The sequence below is a fragment of the Pteropus vampyrus genome, unplaced genomic scaffold (genome assembly GCF_000151845.1).
Source record: "Pteropus vampyrus isolate Shadow unplaced genomic scaffold, Pvam_2.0 Scaffold566, whole genome shotgun sequence".
Taxonomy (NCBI): domain Eukaryota; kingdom Metazoa; phylum Chordata; class Mammalia; order Chiroptera; family Pteropodidae; genus Pteropus; species Pteropus vampyrus.
The window spans coordinates 516,259-535,057 of record NW_011889347.1 but is presented as its reverse complement, the minus strand read 5'-3'; the positions used below and the strand labels follow the sequence as shown (position 1 = coordinate 535,057).

Genomic DNA, 18,799 nt, shown 5'->3' with positions numbered 1-18,799 from the left:
AATATCAGAGAGTTTACTGCCCATGTTTTCTTCTAGGATATTTATGGTTTTAGGTCTTACATTTAAGTCTGTAATCCATTTTGAGTTTATTCTTGTCTATAGTGTAAGAAGGTGATCCAGTTTCTTTCTCTCTTTTTTTTTTGCATGTATCCCTTCAGTTTTTCCAACACTAGTTTTTCAAGATACCATCTTTATTCCATTGTATATTCTTGACTCCTTTGTCACATATTAAGTGATTGTATAGGCATGGATTTATTTCTGGACTCTCTATTCTGTTCCATTGATCTATGTGCATTTTTATGCCAGCACCATACTATTTTGATTACTATAGCCTTATAGTATAGTTTGATATCAGGTAGTATGATACCTCCAACTTTGTTCTTCTTTCTCAAGATTACTGTGGCTATTCAGGGTCTTTTATAAACTTTAGGATTATTTGTTCTAGCTCTCTGAAAAAAAATGCCAGTGCTATTTTGATAGAGATTGCATTGAATCCGTAGATTGCTTTGAGTAGTATGGACATTTTAACGATGTTAGTTCTTCCTACCCATGAGCACAGTATATACTTCCATTTATTTATATCTTTTTCAATTTCATTTTTCAATGTATTATAATTATCCGAGAACAGGTCTTTTACCTCCTTGGTTAAATTGATTCCTAGATATTTTATAGTTTTGGATGCAATTGTAAATGGAATTGTTTTCTTAAGTTCTCTTTCTGATAATTCATCTTTGGTGTACAAAAATGCAACCAAACTTTGAATATTAATTCTGTACCCTGCTACTTTACTGAATTCATTTATCAGTTCTAAAAGTTTTTTGGTGGAATCTTTAGGGTTCTCTATATATAGTATCATGTCATCTGCAAATAATGATAGTTTTACTTCTTCCTTTCCAATCTAGATGTCTTTTATTTCCCTTGTCTGATTGCTGTAGCTAAGACTTCCAATACTATGTTGAATAGCAGTAGTAAAAGTGGACATCCTTGTCTCATTCCTGATATTATGAAATCACTTTTAGCTTTTCTCTATTGAGTATGATATTAGCTATAGGTTTGTCATATATGGTCTTTATTACGTTGAAGTATGTTCCCTCTATTCCCACTTTGCTGAGAGTTTTTATCACAAATGGATGCTGGATTTTATCAAATGCTTTTTCTGCATTTATTGATATGATAATATGATTTTTATCTTTCAATCTGTTAATGTGGTGTATCACATTAATTGATTTATAGATATTAAACCAATCTTGCATCCCAGTAATAAATCCCACTTAATCATGATATATAATCTATTTAATGTATTGCTGAATTCAGATTGCTAATATTTTGTTAAGGATTTTTGCATCTATGTTCATTAAAGGTATAGGTCTATAATTTTCATTTTTTGTAATGTCTTTGTCTGGTTTGGGCATCAGGGTAGTGGTGACCTTATAAACTGAGCTTGGGAGACTTCTCTCTTTCTCTTGAATTTTTCGAAGTAGTTTGAGGAAGATAGGTGTTAATTCTTCTTTGAATGTTTGGTAAAGTTTACCTGTGAAGCCATCCAGCCAGAGACTTTTGTTTGCCAACTGTATTTTGATTACTGATTTGATTTCATTGATAGTAATTGGTCTGTTCAGATTTTCTGTTTCTTCTTGATTCAGACTTAGGAGATTGTATGTTTCTAGAAATGTATCCATTTCTTCAAGATTGTCCAATTTGTTGGCATATAATGGCTTGTAGTATTTTCTTATAATCCTTTGTATTTCTGTGGAGTCATTTGTTACTTCTTGTCTTTCATTTCTGATTTTATTTACTTGGGTCTTCTTTTTTATTTTTTCTTGATGAGTCTGATTTAAGGTTTATCAACTTTGTTTATCCTTTTAAAGGGCCAATTTTGGGTTTTATTAATCTTTTGTGTTTTTTTTATTCCAGACTGTATTTCATTTATTTCTGTTCTGATTTTTATTTCCTTTTTTTTCTACTAACTTTAGGTTTTGTTTGCTGTTATTTTTCTAGTTCTTTTAAGTGTATGGTTAGGTTGTTTATTTGAGATTTTTCTTGCTTCTTGAGGTAGGCCTGTATTGCTATGAATTTCCCTCTTAGGACAGCTCTTGCTCTGTTCCATAGATTTTGAGCTGTTGTGTTTTCATTTTCATTGTCTCTAGGTATCTTTTAATTTCTTCTTTGATTTCATTGTTAACTTATTCATTATTTAGTAGCATGTCATTTAGCCTCCATGTTTAGTTTTTTTCTTGTATTTGATTTCTAGTTTCATACCATTGAGGTCAGAGAAAATGTGTGAAATTATTTCAATCATCTTAAATTTATTGAGGCTTGTTTTGTGGCCTAACACGTCTATCCTAGAAAATATTTCATGTGCACTTGAAAGGAATGTACAGTCTTCTGCTTTGGGGTAAAATACTCTGAAAATATAAATTAAATCCAATTTGTCTAGTGTGTCATTTAAGGCCACTGTTTCCCTGTTGATTTTCTGTCTGGAAGATCTGTCCATTGGTGTCAATGGGGTGTTAAAGTCTCCTACTATGAATGTATTACTGTTGCTCTCTCCCTTTATGTCAGTCAATATTTGTTTTATATATGTAGGTGCTCCTATGTCGGGTGCATATATGTTTACTAGGGTTATGTCCACTTTTTAGATTGATCCTTTTATCATTATGAAATATCTTTTGTCTCTTATCATAGCCTTTGTTTTAAAGTCTATTTTGTCTGATATAAGTATTGCTACCCCAGCTTTTTTCATTTCTATTTACATGAAACATCTTTTTCCATCCCTTTACTTTCAATATGTGTGTGTCATTTAATATGAAGTGAGACTCTTATAGATATCATATGTATTGGTCTTGTTTTTTATCCATTTAGTTACTCTAAGTCTTTTGATTGGACCATTTAGTACATTTACATTTAAAGTGATTATTGATAGGTACACAGTTATTGACATTTTATTATTCATATTTATGGGTTTCCCCCTTCTTCTTTTTACAGAAGTTTCTTTAACATTTCTTGTAATACTGACCCATTGGTGATGAATTCCTGTAGCTTTTACATGTCTGGGAAGCTCTTTATCTCATCTTCAATTTTAATTGATGGCCTTGTTTGATAGAGTAGTCTTCATTGTAGGTTCTTGTTTTTCGTCACTTTGAATATTTCATGCTAATCCTTTCTGTCCTGCAAGGTTTCTATAAAGAAATCAGCTGACATTCTTATGGGAGTACCCTTGTAAGTAATGAGCAGCTGCTTTTCTCTCTGCTGTTAGGATTCTTTCTTTGTCTTTAACCTTTGGCATTTTAATTGTGATGTGTCTTAGTGTACGTCTGTTTCAGTTCCTCTTGTTTGGGACTCTTTCTTCCTGGACTTGTACGTCTATTTCCTTCACAATGTTAAAGTTTTCTGTCATTATTTCTTCTAATAAATTATGAATTACTTGCTCCCTCTCTTCTCCTTCTGGTACCCTTATGATGCAAATGTTGGTACACTTGATATTATCCCAGAGGTCCCTTAAACTCTTGCCATTTTTTTTTTGTATTCTTTATTCTTGTTGCTGTTCTGATTGGATATTTTCTTCTACCTTGTCTTCCAAATCACTGATTCATTTATCTGCTTCATCTAGTCTACTGTTGATTCCTTCTAGTGTATTCTTCATTTCAATTATTGTATTCTTCATTTCTGACTGGTTCTTTTTTATTGTTTCTGTGTCCTTTATGCTTATTGTCTCTCTGTTGAAGTCCTCACTGAGATTATCTATTCTTCCCCTAAGTTCATTGAGCATCTTTATAAGCAGTGTTTTGAACTCTGTATCTGGTAGATTGTCTCCATTTTGTTTAGTTCCCCCCCTCCACCCTACCCTGGAGTTTTCTCCTCTTGTTTCATTTGTGCCATGTTTATTTGTTTTCTAATTTTAGTTGCCTCTCTGTGTTTGCTTCTATGTATTAGGAAGATTTGTTACAGTTCGACAGGGGGCAGTTTTGAAGGCTACTAAGAAGACAAGATACATGGAGCAGGGCATTAATAGAGCCTTTCTTTCTTTATCAGTTCCAAGAGGCCAGAAGACATATCGCAAATGTAGTAGGGTCAGGGGAACATATGAGGAAGAGTAGAAAACTCACATATAAAAAGCAACTACCATGGGCTAGGAACCTCGCTAATATTTTACATGCGTTATGTCATTTAATCTCCCAACCATAATAAGATATGTACTATTATTATTGTAATTTAACAGATAAAGAAACTGAGGCTTGGAAAAGTTAAATAACTTTCCCAAATTCACACAGCTAATGAATGAGATTAAGGGGCAGGATTTGAATTTAGTTATTTGAAATTCCAAAAGCTCTGTTCTTTATAATATACCACATTGCTCACTCGAACCCAGAGGACAGAAATGACACAGGACACTAAACTGGTAGTAATGACATTGGACATTAAGGCAGAACTGAATAGATTGTGCAGAGTGCTGATGAGAGTGTCTTCACATAGTTGAGCTATCTTACCTCTGTCCCCAACAATACACTGAGTCAGACCTTTGCCTCCCAGATTGCTCCTTACCTTTACTGGAAACTGAGACTTGTCCTTGACTACAGACCTGAGCCCTGCGCAACAATGTACTTCACAACTGTTTGCCGCTTTAGGGCAAGAGAGTGGGGATGGTCTCATATACCTCCTCCCCCCTCCAAAGACCTTAAAACATTTATTTTGCTGATATTAACTCAATAGTATCATCTTCTTGAACAAAAGACTGCACAGAGTTATGCCAACAGTTATTTATTTCTTTAATAAGCAGGTTCCAAGTGCTGACTACATGGTTTCAGAGTGAGCAATCAGAGTTGCATTTCTTGCCTCGTGGGCTCCAATTCTAGAATGGGTACTGTGGTGGCAGACCCTCTCCACAAGTCCACAGAGCATGGTGTGCAGACACAAAAGTGCTCCCAGTGCATTGCAATAGTAACTTTCAGTGGAAGGTATAGCCATAGCTGTTATGAGGAAGGCAAAGCCTCTGTGGACAAGAGTGGCCTGAGAAAGGAGGAAGATAAGATCTTGGATCTGGGACTAGAAAAATGGATGCAATTTGGTTAAATGGAGAGAAGGAGCAGATTATAACATGATTCTCTCACAAGGTCAGCTTTTTAAATTTTGCTTTATGCATGCCTTCTATTTACTGAGTGTGGCTTGCCTTGAACACTATTGATTTGTTGTATTTTTTCCCCTGTGCATTTTGAAGATTAGGTAAGGTAGGGAAAAAAATTATTATTATTATTATTATTATTATTATTATTATTATTAGAAGAAGAAGAAGAAGAAGAAGAAGAAGAAGAAGAAGAAGAAGAAGAAGAAGAAGAAGAAGAAGAAATAATGAAGTACTGTAACTCAGAGGTGTCCGATAGAACTTTCTGTAATGATTGGAAGGTTCTATTCTATGCTATCCAATACCATAGCCGCTAGCCACATGTGGCTACTGAACAATGGAAATGTGGCCAGTGGGACTGATAAAATGAAGTTTTTATTTTATTTTAAATGTTGTTAGTATCTACTGGATTGGAAAGTACAGCTCTAACCACTTAGCAAATAGCACATACACATCCTAGTAAAAATATGATTACATATGAATGCTTCTATTAACCTAGTTATAAGGGGCACTCATTTGGGGGTGCATGGGCTTATTCATTCAGGGCTTGGAGCATCATGGTACCTAAAAGTGACTCTACAATGGCTTATTACTATTGGCATAGTGCCCTCAGGTACATTATCTCATTTAATCCCATAGCAACTGTGAAGCGGGGAGGATGGAGATGATCAATCCCAATGAAACCTGATAAATTTAGGTGACAATAGCATGGCCCTACAGCAGATAAGGGTGAGACTAGAGGCCAGGAAGACTTTTTCCAGAGTGACAGCAGGAGGAAATGATCTCATGCTACTAATGCCCATTGCTCACAGTCTGAGCCTCAGATGAAGAGGTGCTCTGCTTCAAGTCTTGGCTATTTCCTACTGGACAGTGGCTAATGGGCCACAGACTATTAACAAGAACCTTATTTTATTCTCTTCCCACTATGTTTATTTAGGCAAGAGGAATGTTTTTGAAAATTTTATGTATTCAAAATTATGTATTGAGCACCGTGTCCCAGGCACTGTTCTAGATCTGAGGATACAGCTGTGAACACAGTGAAGATTCCTCTCTTGTAGAGCTGACAATTACAGTGGAAGGAGTGTATGTACTGGATTGTTTTAACATTTTAAACATATTTTAAATATATTGTGTTCTCTCACATCTTTTATGACACACATACACACTGTCCAATGTATTTTTTGTTTAAATCTGGACTTGCATTTCAAGCAAAATGCCTGAAATGTGGAAATATCTTTCAATTTAGGCTTTTAACATGTGTTGAGTGCCACCTATGTGCAGAGTTCGATATTGGGGACTTTAGAGAGATGCACAAGAATGAGAAGACAGGGTCCTGTCTTAGAGGTTTCCCAGTCTGGTGAACAAAGTAGCCCCTTCCCTTGAGAGCTCCCAGGCTATAGGAGACCATGGTCTAGTTTGGGAAGGCAAACAACTTCAGGACACACTTACAAAGGGGAATGCCAAGGACATGCAAAATGAATCCAGTCTAGACTGTTTGGAGTTGGGTATACAGCCCTCCTCTCTCAATGATGGTGAACAAGAAAAGGGACACCATAAGAGCTGTTGCATGTCCCAACAGTGAGTAGGAACACAGAGGTAGCCCCTCCTGTAATATTGCTATCCTGGCAAGTCTTCTGGGTTTGAAGTGCCACTGCAAGAATGAAGAACTCAGGGGCAGGATGGACAGGGTGGGGGCATTCCAGGTAGAGGGTGCCTCTTGGGGACACTGAGCAATGAAGAAGTTTTTGACACAAGCCCGGGCAGTCATTTCCAACACTAATCCAGTTGAAGTTGCAGAGGAGAGAGGAGGGCCAGTGTGTGGAGGTCTTGGTCAAGCCCATGCTGCTGCAGAGCAGCAGGGGGAAAGAGATGGTCAGAGATGTTGCGAGTGAGTGGGGACAGCCTGGGCCGGGTCCTTCTCAGAGGACCCAGGTTCCTTGACAGGAAACCAGGTGAGAAAGGGTTAAGTGTGCCCGTCCACCACCCAAAATGCTTCCTGTGTTTGAAATCCTTCAGGTCTCCCAAACCCTCTGGTCCCCAGCCAGGCGGGCATTGTCCGGGGAGTGGTTGTGGGTTGTCGGAGCGGCAGTGCAGCCTTTGTTGTGGGGCCACCTCGAAGTTTCCTCTAGTGCCCTGGCCGGGGCTGCAGAGTGCGTGCTGGGAGGGGGGCGATGCGGGAGGCTCGCCCCCTCTCCCTCTTCCTGTCCCCCCTCCAGCCCTCCCGATGACCACATGACCAAGTGGGCTCGCGGCCAAGCCACAAGCTACAAAATGCAGCCACTAGAGTGAGTGAGGAGCATTCTCACTGCTAGTCTGGACCACGGGCAGCTGGAGCCTCGGCGGAGCAGCTATCCGCTTGGGAAGAGCTCGCCGCCGCCCCGAAGCCGCCAAGGCCAGCTTGGCGGCGTCGCTCGGGAAGTAGGGGGAGGCTGCAGGCGAGGGAAGGCGGCAAGTGCGTGCAGCAAGCCAGCCTGCGGCACGGCCCGGGAGCCTCGCAAGCTCTGCGCCCGCCCGCACTAGCCGCAGTTCGCGCCTTTCTTGGCCTGCGGGCGCCCGGCCTCTCCGCCTCTCTGCCCCCTTGGCTAGGGCAGCAGCGGTGGCTAGAGGAGCAGCATGAATCTGCGGCTGTGTGTGCAGGCGCTCCTGATGCTCTGGCTCTCCCTGATCGCCGTATCTGGAGGTGAGTGCGCGTCTCCTGCTCGCCCGCGCTCCCCTCGCAGTTCTCCCGGTGCCGCTGCTGTGCTCCTGGCCCTCTGCTCCACCCCTGCGCTCTCTGCCTGCTGGAGTCGGGCGCCTGCAGGGCTGAAGCAGCCACACGCCGGCCGCGCCCGGCTACCAACTGACAGGGTGCCCGCCTCCAGGTTCCAGCCGACTGTGGCCTCGGGCATCACCTGCTCTGCCTTCCCCCTCCTGGCCGCCCCTCGCAGTCCCAGGAACTCAAGACCGTAGGAAATGCTCTCGGTGTCCCGTGCCCCGATTCCCACGTGGTGAAGGGAGGTGGGGAGCATGTCCCACTCCCCTCCGTATATCAATGGAGGGAACTGACCTGAGCCCGGTGGTCTGGGCTCCCGCGTTGAAGGTTTTCTGGCCCCTAAAGGTTAGGAACCGCTGGCGGGTCTGTAGGCGCAGACCACTGGGGAGGATGTGCCAAGATGCAGACGTGACACTTGTTGCATAGGCTGCAGTGCGCGGTGGGGGTGGCGGTGGGGAGCCCAGCTGTTGCTCCTTTCAGCCTACATGTGAGCAGAGGCAGTCTCCCCCTTGCCAAGTCGAACAGGGCTGGGCCAAGCTGGTCTTCTCCTCCTTTGCCTAAGGTCCTGCCTGGTCTGTTCTGCTCCTGCACAAAAGGCCCACAGAATTTGTCGGGACTCCGTTCTTCCATATCTTGCACAGGCCTCCCCTCTGCCTCAGGCACAGGCATGTTTCACCTTAGTCCACCTGTCTCAAGGCCCACACCAGGAAACAGCACATGACCTGACACCTCCATACAGTTTAGGGAGAGGGAGTCCTTCTGCCCCCATCTGCACCACATCTCCCATCTGGCATACTTGGCACTGGTGCTTCCTTCCCCTCCCCAAACCTGATCTCCATCCAGGACCCAGCAGCCCCAACCTAGGCTGCCTGTCCTCTGTGTGTCAGTGTCTCCTGGGGCTGCCAGCTCCCACCTCCAGCTGCCACAGTCCTGTGATCTGGCTGTCACTGCTGCCTGCCTGGCACCACAGAAGGGAAGACCAAAACGAGGTGGACTAGAGCCAGTGCTAGGGCTGGAGTCACAAGGAAGTGGGAGCAGAGGGGAAGTGAGGGCAAGGCAGCAAGTTTCCTAGAGGAAGGGCACAGGGACCCACTTGGTTCCAGATCCTCCAGAGCAGGATGGCCTGCAGCCCAGGAGTCTCTGAGGGACCCCGTGGGGCTCCACTTCTTTCTCTTTTTAGACCTCTTCCTCTCAGTTCTTGTTTTTTGACACTGCCCTGGCCCTGTGAGCACTGCCTGGCTTCCAAGTAAGGTTCATTGGCTGGGTCTGGCATCACCTGTCTTCTGCTAGCTGTTCAGTGGTCTTTCACTTAGGGCCCGAGTGCTGGGTCAGCCACCTCCTTGGTAAGAAAACAAGCTTTTTCCTCAGAAACTTCTATCAGTAAGGCAATGGCAGGAAGAAAGCAAAAAATATGAATGAAAGACATAAGCCTACCATAAGCCTACCATCCAGTGCAGTTGGCAAGACACCCACCTGACACCATTACTGGCATATAGTCCAAGGTGATGCTTTCAAGGAAGAAAGAGTAAGTACAGAGAGAGTATCCCAGAGGAAGCTGGATCTGCCTGATATACATACCTGATGCTCCCCCAGAGGCCACAGGGAGACCCTTGGCCAACTGACCACCACTAGAACCTTTTTGGGGTCCAGCTATTAGGGCAATACTGGTAAAAGGGAGAGCTGATTTCATGGAGAGAGAATGCTGTTTCTAGCCCAGACCCTGTTACTTCTTGCTTTAACTTACCCTTCTTCATTAGGCCATTCATCCTCATGCTCTGATTTGGGTAAATTTGTTTCCCTCACAAGAAACTTCCAAGGCTCCCATTGCCTTCTCTACCTCATGACTTTTCCTGGAGCTGAGGAAGGGTACCTCTGTACAAGTGGCAACCAGCCAAGGGTCCAGGTACACACATCTTGTTCTTCCTGCCTTCTGTCTTGAGTCAGAAACAGGAACCCCGGAACCACCTCGCCTTTGTCCCAGACTTGCATGCTTTCCTCATTTAGAGTTCCCAGTCAAAGACCTGGGCCTGGAAACCATGCTTCTTCCGCAACCCACTCTGTCCTGATTTGGAATGTCCCTCCTTTTCCACCCAGCACACACATACCCCTCCACTGCCTCCTGACCTGGGATACACTTTTCTCTTCTGAGCTGGAGAGCTGCTGGACTACAGCCAAGTGTCCCTTGATCATTGTCTGAGCACCTCTTTCTTTCCTTCTTCTTCTCCTTCTCAGCCCCGGTTCAAAGCCCACAGTCACAGTGATAGTGTGGGGGAAGCCTACTGAACCCTTTCCACTCAGAGTGGGGGCATCACCACTCCAATCCCAAACTGTATGTACTAAGCACCCATGTAACCTAAGTCAGCCCTCTCGGGTGGCAAAAGACTAATGCAAGTGAAATGGAGGGACAGGCTGCCAGAGCATACTGTTTACTACAAGAATGGCAAAACTGGCATGGGAAGATTGCTTAGGGCTACTGGGTTGGAGTGCTGGGCAGACAAAGGAAGAGGCCTCTTCCTGGAGAAACACGAAGGACCCCTGAGCAGTGGAGGGGACGGAGTTATCAGGGTCTCCACAAGAGCAGTTGTGTGGTCTTTTAAAGCAATCATAAGATAGGCTGGAGGACTAGAGGAAAAACAGATATGTCATTCCTGGTGAGGCTGGCATGTTCCTGAAAAGTCGCATGTACCTCTTTGTGCATTGGCAGGCTTGGAATTCAGGCTGCTTGAAAATCAAACCCTGTTCACCCCTGACTATGGTTCTCGGTGCAGAAATACTGGAGCTTCATTGTTGATGGTGTTTCAGAGAGCAATGGCTCCAGTCCCTGTAGGCCGGAGATTTTGGGGGGAATTGCCCCAACCTCCCTATAAGTAGCAAATGAGTTGGAAGAAACTATTTAAGTGCACCGAGGATGGCTTCCATTTCTAAAGGGGATTCTTTGGTACAGCCAGAAACTATTCAGTGATGAAAATCAACCTGTAAAAGTCCCTTTGGACAGGATAAAGCTTAGGTTTCAGGTGTCAGCTTATCTTAAGGTGAGCCAAACTCAGAATCAAAAGTAGGAAACAGGTGGGTGATGGGATCAGGGGGTGGGGGGAGATGCAGACTTCTTGCTACAAGGACAGTGAACTCCTCACTCTGTGGGATGCAAAATATCAGGGGCTTCTTAGTGGCTGCTCTCTAGGGCTTGGCTGAGTGCTCAGTCAATGCAGGATAGTTCTTCTCTTCAAGCTTAGAGTCTAGACATCTCCCTGGCCAGTATGAGCCACCATCCTTTTACCCTATCCTGGTTTTTTGCCTCTGCCCACTTACAGTTCTTCACCCCTAGCCCTCTCTCTCTGACTGCCACCATCACAGTCCTGGGTGCTGAGCATTTGGAGATGGAAGCCATCCTCAGTGCACTTAAATAGTTTCTTCCAACCCTTGCCCCCATGTGGGCACCGTGCCTTTCTTCTCCATGCCTGCTGTACTCCTGGGGCCGTAGCCTGTGCTATTGCCTCATGCCTACCCTACCCCCAGTTAGTTGACAAGCATTCAAGAACCAAGGTCTCACTTACATTTTCAAAGCCCCAAGGGTCATGCCCTTTTCCTGGCCACACCCTCAGCACAGTCCTTCTTGCCCTGAGTATTTCTCTGGTACTGACCCCCTATCAGCATCATTCTTATCCCCCTCGGTAGGCAGGAAGAAACCTGAGGGGACCCTGAAACACAGGGGAAAAGCTGAAGCAGCTGGAGTGGGGAGCTTAGTGAAAGTCCCTCCCTCATCTCCCTCCTTGGCCCAGCCCCTTTGCTGATAGCACCAAGAGGGTAGCTCTATAACAGACAGAAATGTCCTCCTGGACCCTGTCCATACCTATGGCACCAAAGTGTAAATTTAATTTCTGTTTTAATTCTCATTAAATGATGGGTTTAAGGAAGGAGCTGATGTATTAACCCACTCTGACCAGAAGCATAGAAGGGTGACTGGTAAACAGCAGAGTCATAATGAACCTGTGACTTTTCTTGGGGAAGGAGGATGGAGGACTAAAGAGTATGTGTATGTGCGGCAGCTGTGTATGTCTAGGAGGAGAACAACAGGCCCCAGGAGCCTGGGCAGTGAGGACTCAAAAGATAAAACTCACCTGCTTTTGGCCCAAGAGGAGAATAAATGCCTGGAAATTATATGCAAGTAGAGGAGGAGTCACAAGTGCCAAGGAGCCAAGGAAGGAGCCAGAGCATGGGGATGCTGGAGGCAGGGAGGAGAGAAAGGAGGAGCCGCCAGGGCTCAGGGGCTTGACTGCAGGCTAACAGCCAACAGGGGCTTGACTGCAGGCTAACAGCCAACAGGGGCTTATATGGAAACTGAACTAGTGGTGGGGATTCATGGATGGATGGAATAGGAGCTCGAGGGACAGGGATACAGCTGAAGGTGAATCTGATGATGTCAAGTGAGACTGGGATTCCTGATCATAGGCCTCAGAAGCCATATTCCTGTAGGCCAGCCCCATACTAGACATTGCACAAATATCCTGCCAGTCTGCCTGTTGTCTAGCACCATCACATCTCCTCACTCTGCCTGCTTCCAGCCTTGGCTGGATGGTAGTCTCCATAAGGGCCAACCCATGTGCCTTCTCCCTCATCACACCCAGGAATACCTAGCACCACTTGGATTCCATCACCAAGGCTTGGTCTGGTATCAGAAGGCTTCTACTCTAAGCTAGATGTGGACCAAGGCAGAACAGGACCCCAGAGAGCAGAAAAGAGGCCAACTGGGTTTAAAATGGAAGGAATTTACATCAGACTCACAATGGAGTGTGATCTGGGGATGAAGGAGATAGGGCATCCAGTAGGGAGGTACCAACTGCAGCAACCCAACCCCTTCTTCATGCACCAAATTGCTGCTTCTGGTGACCATTGACTCATTTATTTACTCATTCATTTATGCAATATATGTTGATCTCTAAGTTTGGTTACAGGTTGAGTAGAACCCAGCATAAGGCACACATAAGAGTCAGAGGACACCTCCAGTCACACCCACAGAGAGGCCATAGGAGAAATGAGCCCCAGAGATGCTTACACATTGATGAGATGCCAGGGGTGAGGTGCAAGATCTCCAGCACTCAAAAGTGGGTTACCTGCAAAGTGAAGGATGTAAGAGTACAATGACATGATGTTTCAGATTAGCTTTAAAATACTTCAACAAAGAAAAAAGAAAAGGGATAACAAAATCACGCATTTCTCCACTGGATAACTTGAATCTGGGTGACGGGTACATAGAGGTGGAGACATTCATTTCACTGAAACGTTGTATGTTTAAAATGGTTTAAGTGTATTGGTTGCAATGGACGCTATTGCCTGCTGTGCCCCAGCCAAGTAGAGGCATAATGCCCCAACTGTCGCCCCCCTCCAATGATGTTCTAAACAAAGAATGAGTTTGTGCCTGTCAGGAACATGATAGAACTGTCAAGAGGACATAAAGTCAGCTCCATAAATTGCAAGACATGCGGAGTGGGTTTCATTTGCCCTAGAACAGTGTAAAACTTGCAAATTGTTCATTAAGATATTATATTAAAACAAAGAAAGCTATAATGAATGCCATCTCATGGAGAGATTGTCTCCAACCATGAGCCTGCGTTCTTTGGTCTCCTGCCCATTTGCGTCAGCTTCCCTGCTAACAGGCTTCTCCTTCCTACAGGGCCCCTGATGCAGCCTTCTGCCGGGAAGGGGCTAAAAGAAGGCACTATCCACCACCTGGTGCAACCCAGAGGGTCAAGGAATGGACCAGGGCCCTGGCAGGGAGGTCGGAGAAAATTCCGCCGCCAGCGGCCACGTCTCTCCCATAAGGGCCCCATGCCTTTCTGAAGCAGGTACTTGAGCCTCCTGGTCTGTGGGCAGCATGGAAGGGGTCGAGGGGAAACAGCCTGGAAGCTGGGTGGCCCTGTGCTTATCACTGGCTGGAAACCTGCCCCAAGTAGTTCTCGTATCACACACAACATAGGGGATTACAGAACACTTGTCTTACCTCTTCAGTTTGCAGAAGAGAAGATTGAAGCCCAGAGAGGGGCTTGATACCCAGAGCTAATCTCCTCGTTCCCCAGGAGTTACATGCTGGCTACTCCCACCCTGGGGTTGGGCAGGTTGGCCTAGTTGGAAAGTTCTAGAAATCCTGGGGGTACTTTATGAACTGGAACATATGCCCCAGAGCATGCCTACAGGTGTGCAGTGTGGATTCTCACCAAAGAGGGGGAAGGGAGCAGAGAGCCTTGAGGGGTAGCAGGCAGAGAACTGGGAGAGAGTTGCCTAAGCATGGGGAAGAGAGAAAATCAAAGGCAGCAGCAGAGAGAGCAGAGCCTATGTCTGTCCCCAAGGCCTGGCCTGCTGTCTCCCCCTGTAGCCAGGACAGGGTGACACCAACTCAGGGGCCTTTGGCTTTAGGTTCAGGATTTTGGGGAGGGGACAAAATGAAGGCTATCTGTTCTTTCTTGGATGGTTCCTTTGACCTAGGATATGTCAATGACTTCTCTTCGATCATTTTTGTCTCTTTAGGACTAAAGGGACCCTCAAGTGCCCATTCCCTGCACTTCTCTCTACTCCATAGATGGGTCTGCTTCTCTGGAGCCCTCACATCCATTCGCCTCTCATCCTGCACCCATCCTAGCTGCTGATGGTCCCAGCTCTTTTCGCCTCACCCCCTAGCCTCTCTGAATGGTGTGGTCTTGCCTCTGGTTCGATGATTCCCTTTTTCTCCCAAGGATCCATTCAGCCACTCTTCCTGGCCCTTCCCCGGACTGACTTTGGAGACTAAGAACTGGAGACCCTGGCCCTTCCACTGCTCTAGTCTCCATCTTTCCCACCTAATACCCCAACCCTTCATCCAGCCATCCCTTCCTCAGGTTTACCCTGGAGGCTATATAGAAACACTCCCTTCTTCGATGGGCTCCAGTGGATCCCAGGTTTTTGTACCAGTTGGACTCTTCAGCTGGCATCCAGAGAGGAGTACAAAGATGAGCAATGAGAGACTAGTTAGAGACTGGGCCGTTGGGAATGCAAACAAGTTGCCTTGAGGGACATTGGAGTTGGGGGTTGACAGTCTGACAGGGAAGGATTGAAGCATTAGAAAAGAGGAAGAATAGCTGTATGGCTTCTTTTTCATTCCCATGTTTGTCCTGGTTAAGGAAGAGGTGAAGGAGAGGGGCCGTGAAGTACTTTCTCACTTCTGTCATTTTACTGTGTCTTCTAACATTCCCCCCAGTCTCACTTCCCCCAGTTTACTCTGCCCCCTTCCCCTGGTAGTTCAAGCTTTATCTCAGGATGGGAGGGCACTGGGCCTGAGGTGGCTCTATACCCTCCTATAGGGAAAAGCCAAGCAGGAGTAGTGCTTTTGCCAAGAATCACTAACTCTCAGAGCCAAAAGGAACCTTGGAGATCACTTAGGCTCTCCATTCTTATGCAAACTCCCGCAAAAACAGAGGCCTAATGAGGGACAGTGACCTGCTCAAGGTTATTGCAGAGCTGGAATGAGGACCCAGTTCTCCCAACTCCAACTTGATGATGTCCTCTTCCCTTCTGATGTCTTTTCAAAATACATTAAGTGACTTTTCTTGGGTTTGGGACTAGGGGCAGCAGAGAGGGAAGAGACAAGCGGGCTGTGAATTGCCCAGGGGTAGGGATGGCATGGGGAAGGAGCTGCTCCTGCCTCCCTGGCCTGCCCCTGCTGGTTCATTCCCCAACCTAGGCTGAAAAGTTCTTTAACTGGCTAGCTGACTCCATTCCTTCAACACTTTTAGACTCATGGTATTTTCATAGGAGCAGCTAGGCATCAAGACTGCAATTCCAACCCCAACACTGGTTCTCAGGAGCCCAGAGGTGGCCTTAAGTAATTGGATTCAATAGCCTTTCCTTCACGTTGACTGGATCTTCTTTCCCAGTGGCCTCCCCATGAGAGAGGGGAAGGAGGTGAAGAAGAAAGAAAAGAAAAAGAAAAGGAAGAAGGAAGGAAGGAAGGAAGGAAGAAAGGAAGGAAGGAAGGAAGGGAGGGAGGGAGGGAGGGAGGGAGGGAGGGAGGGAGGGAGGAAGGAAGGAAGGAAGGAAAGAAGGAAGGAAGGAAGGAAAGAAGGAAGGAAAAGAGGGAGAGAAGAAGGAAGGGAGGGAGGAAGAAAAGGAGGAAAGATGGGAGGAAGTATAGGTCTGAGCAGGCTTCCTTCTCAGAGGTCTCCCAGGAGGGAGAAAATGGGAGACAAGAGCCTGATGGTCACTTATGTTTGTGTGGTGGTAGGAGGAGTCACGGTCCCCCCATTCCCACAGTATCCCCAAGGTTACCTACCTGCCTCTCCCCCTTACTTCTGCTGCTACTGCTGCTGCTGCTGCTGCTGTTTCAAGGCCTGCCCTAGGGAACTGGGTTGGGCACCCGCCTCTTCCCACACCCCTCAGGCTAAGAGTTGGGGCTGGCCAGTGTCCAGAAAGCCTCTTCTGCCACTGATATCCCCACAAGAGGCCTAGCCTTCTCCTATCCTCTTCTCTGCACCTCCTGCCTCATCAGCTGCCCAGCCCCGTGGGGAAGAGGGGAAAAGGGGACAGCACAGGGCAACAGAGGGCAATGAGGGACTGCGGGGCTGTCTTATTTAAAGTGGTTGTGTATGATTCTTATACTAATTTATACAATATTAAAGGCCCTTTTCATTAAGAAATTGTCCTTTTTCCAAAATTGTGTTCACTACATTTATAAAGATCGTTCTGTGTAAATATGTCTTTATAATAAAGAGTTAAAGCTGATAATTTGCCCTTACTCTTGGAGGTCATGTTCAGGAGGGGTGTTCTTGTCCCCTGAGGTCCATGGTTGTCTCCATGCCCACATATTGCATGTGTATGGGAGTAAGCCTGCATTCCAAATGGGTTCCAGGTCAAATCACCACAAACCAATTGGCCACAAGCTCCCAAAAGGAATCTCTATGCTTAATGACCTGTTCACATAAAATTCAGTCCACTTTTAACCTTTGGCATCTATTTGGGTGTCCTAATTTTTGTGTGTGTGCCATTTAAAGGATTTTTAGAAAGCAATTTATTTAAGAACATTCTGGTTAAAAGTGAGATTTCTACTAAAAATTGTTTTGTATCCTTGGTGGGTATCTTCTCATTTTATATACTTTTGAACACTTTGAGGACTTTTTAGCCGCCAGTTTGCCTTTCTTGAAAAATGTTATGTTTCCTGCAATAAATACATTTAATAATGACTTTGTATGTATCATTTTATGTTTCACAAAGTACAGTTGCTTGATGAATGAGATAGCTTGAAAAATAAAACGCAAAGAGTTCAATACAATTCTGCCCAATCTGTCTCACTTATTCTTGCTTGTTGTCAAAATGCCCATACCTTGCAGAACAGTAAAGAACAATGGGTACATGCTAATTTGGTTAATGAACTCATTAGGTGTGCATGGGCATACATGATGCAAAGTAAAACCCAGCAAGTAGTTGGGGGTGATCAAAAAGGTGCATTCGATAAATCTTGTGGGAAATTCTACAGATTTGACAAATATTTAGTGCTAAAAACATACAATTTTAAGAAGTCTTCAGACAAACTTGCTAAAAAGTCATAAAACTGCTCGATAGGAGATAAAATAGAAAAAGTCATCCACAAGCATACAAAATGATCTCATCATAGACAAAATGCTACAGATTGTGACAGAGCAATTTAAAAATATGACATTATGTTGGAAGTGCCTCCTAAGAAAATTGATACAAATGTCTTCTTTCAAAATTACTAATTTGACTTTTAGGCAAACTGGTTGTCAGAGTAATTGGTTTTAGTCAAGGAGTTTTGGGGTGGGTTGGCTTTATGCTGGTTCATCTGTTACCTCCCTAATTACCCCCCAAACTCTAATTTTACATGAAACCAAGGAAAAGGGGGGCAGCGGCAGGGCAGGACAACTTAATACTGACCTATAAGTGTGTAGCTCTTCAGCAGTTTATAGAGCTCTTTAAAAAATTATCAACTCATTTTATCACCCTAACAATTGGGCAACACAGACCACAATACCCATTTTACAAATGAGAAAACAGGCTCAGAGAAGTGAAGCGATTTGCCCAAAGGTTCACAGCCAGTAATGGAATCTAGAATCTGGACTTCGAATTCTAGAATGTAAACTCTTTCTATGGTACTATAGAAGGTCCCCTAATTAGAGAGCAGACTTAAGTACAAAGTATGTTGGTGTTTTCAGTAAGTGCAATAGAAATGGACGTCATGGTGTGGATTAGAGAAAGGCTAATTGAAGTTGACCAACTAACAATGACTCCTGAAGGCCCAATTGAATTTGGGTAAGTTGGCAGGAAGGAGAGCTGGGCAGTGGAGCTGTGAACATGAAGCAGGAGAAGCCACCAGGGTCCTCTGGGCACATGTAGTCAACTGGATGCTAGTGGGTAGCTGAAAGTGTGAACTCCTTGGGCGGGGGAAGAGGGGAAGGAGAGCTGGTGTCTTTCTCAGAAGATAATTAGACATCAAACCAAAAGAAGGCAGGACATGTAGGTTGCCACCCTTTGGCGATATCTTGATTCACCAGCCACAATAGAACCAGAGAAGGAGGTTGTTTTTGAAAATGCAGAGAAAAAAAAGGGGTTTACTTAACTGTTTCTAGACCATAAGTCCTGAACCCAAATGTTGTAGAAAGGAGGCAGAGAACCTGAAAAACAGCTGTGCTTCAAATCCATCTGAAATGACAGAGATTAGGGAGGCAAATAGATTCAAACCACACATGGCTTTTCAGGCCCCCAGGTGTGGTATAAAATGAGCCATAGCCACTTTGAAGCCTAACATTTCAGACTCTCCCACAATCCTTGGCTGACTTGGTACTCATAATCAGGCCTGGGCTTCTCTGCCACTGAGGGAACTATAGGACCTGGCTCAAGTGGTGTTTATATAATTCTAAAATATTCAGTCCCAAAGGTTAACTGAAATT

General features: G+C 44.9%; 1 protein-coding gene across 1 annotated transcript; it reads left to right on the top strand.

The window, feature by feature from the left end:
* Positions 1–7,426: 7,426 nt before the first annotated feature.
* Positions 7,427–15,867, top strand: APLN (apelin). Its single transcript, XM_011384199.2, has 3 exons — positions 7,427–7,799; positions 13,543–13,714; positions 14,394–15,867. Exons 1-2 carry the CDS (start codon positions 7,733–7,735, stop codon positions 13,707–13,709), a joined length of 234 nt encoding a protein of 77 aa, XP_011382501.1. The 5' UTR covers positions 7,427–7,732; the 3' UTR covers positions 13,710–13,714; positions 14,394–15,867.
* Positions 15,868–18,799: the final 2,932 nt, after the last annotated feature.

Excerpts from the sequence above, each read along its gene's own strand:
- APLN (XM_011384199.2), top strand. The coding sequence starts at position 7,733 with ATGAATCTGCGGCTGTGTGTGCAGGCGCTCCTGATGCTCTGGCTCTCC. Across the intron at positions 7,800-13,542 it reads CCTGATCGCCGTATCTGGAG|GGCCCCTGATGCAGCCTTCT; the intron begins GTGAGTGCGCGT and ends TCCTTCCTACAG.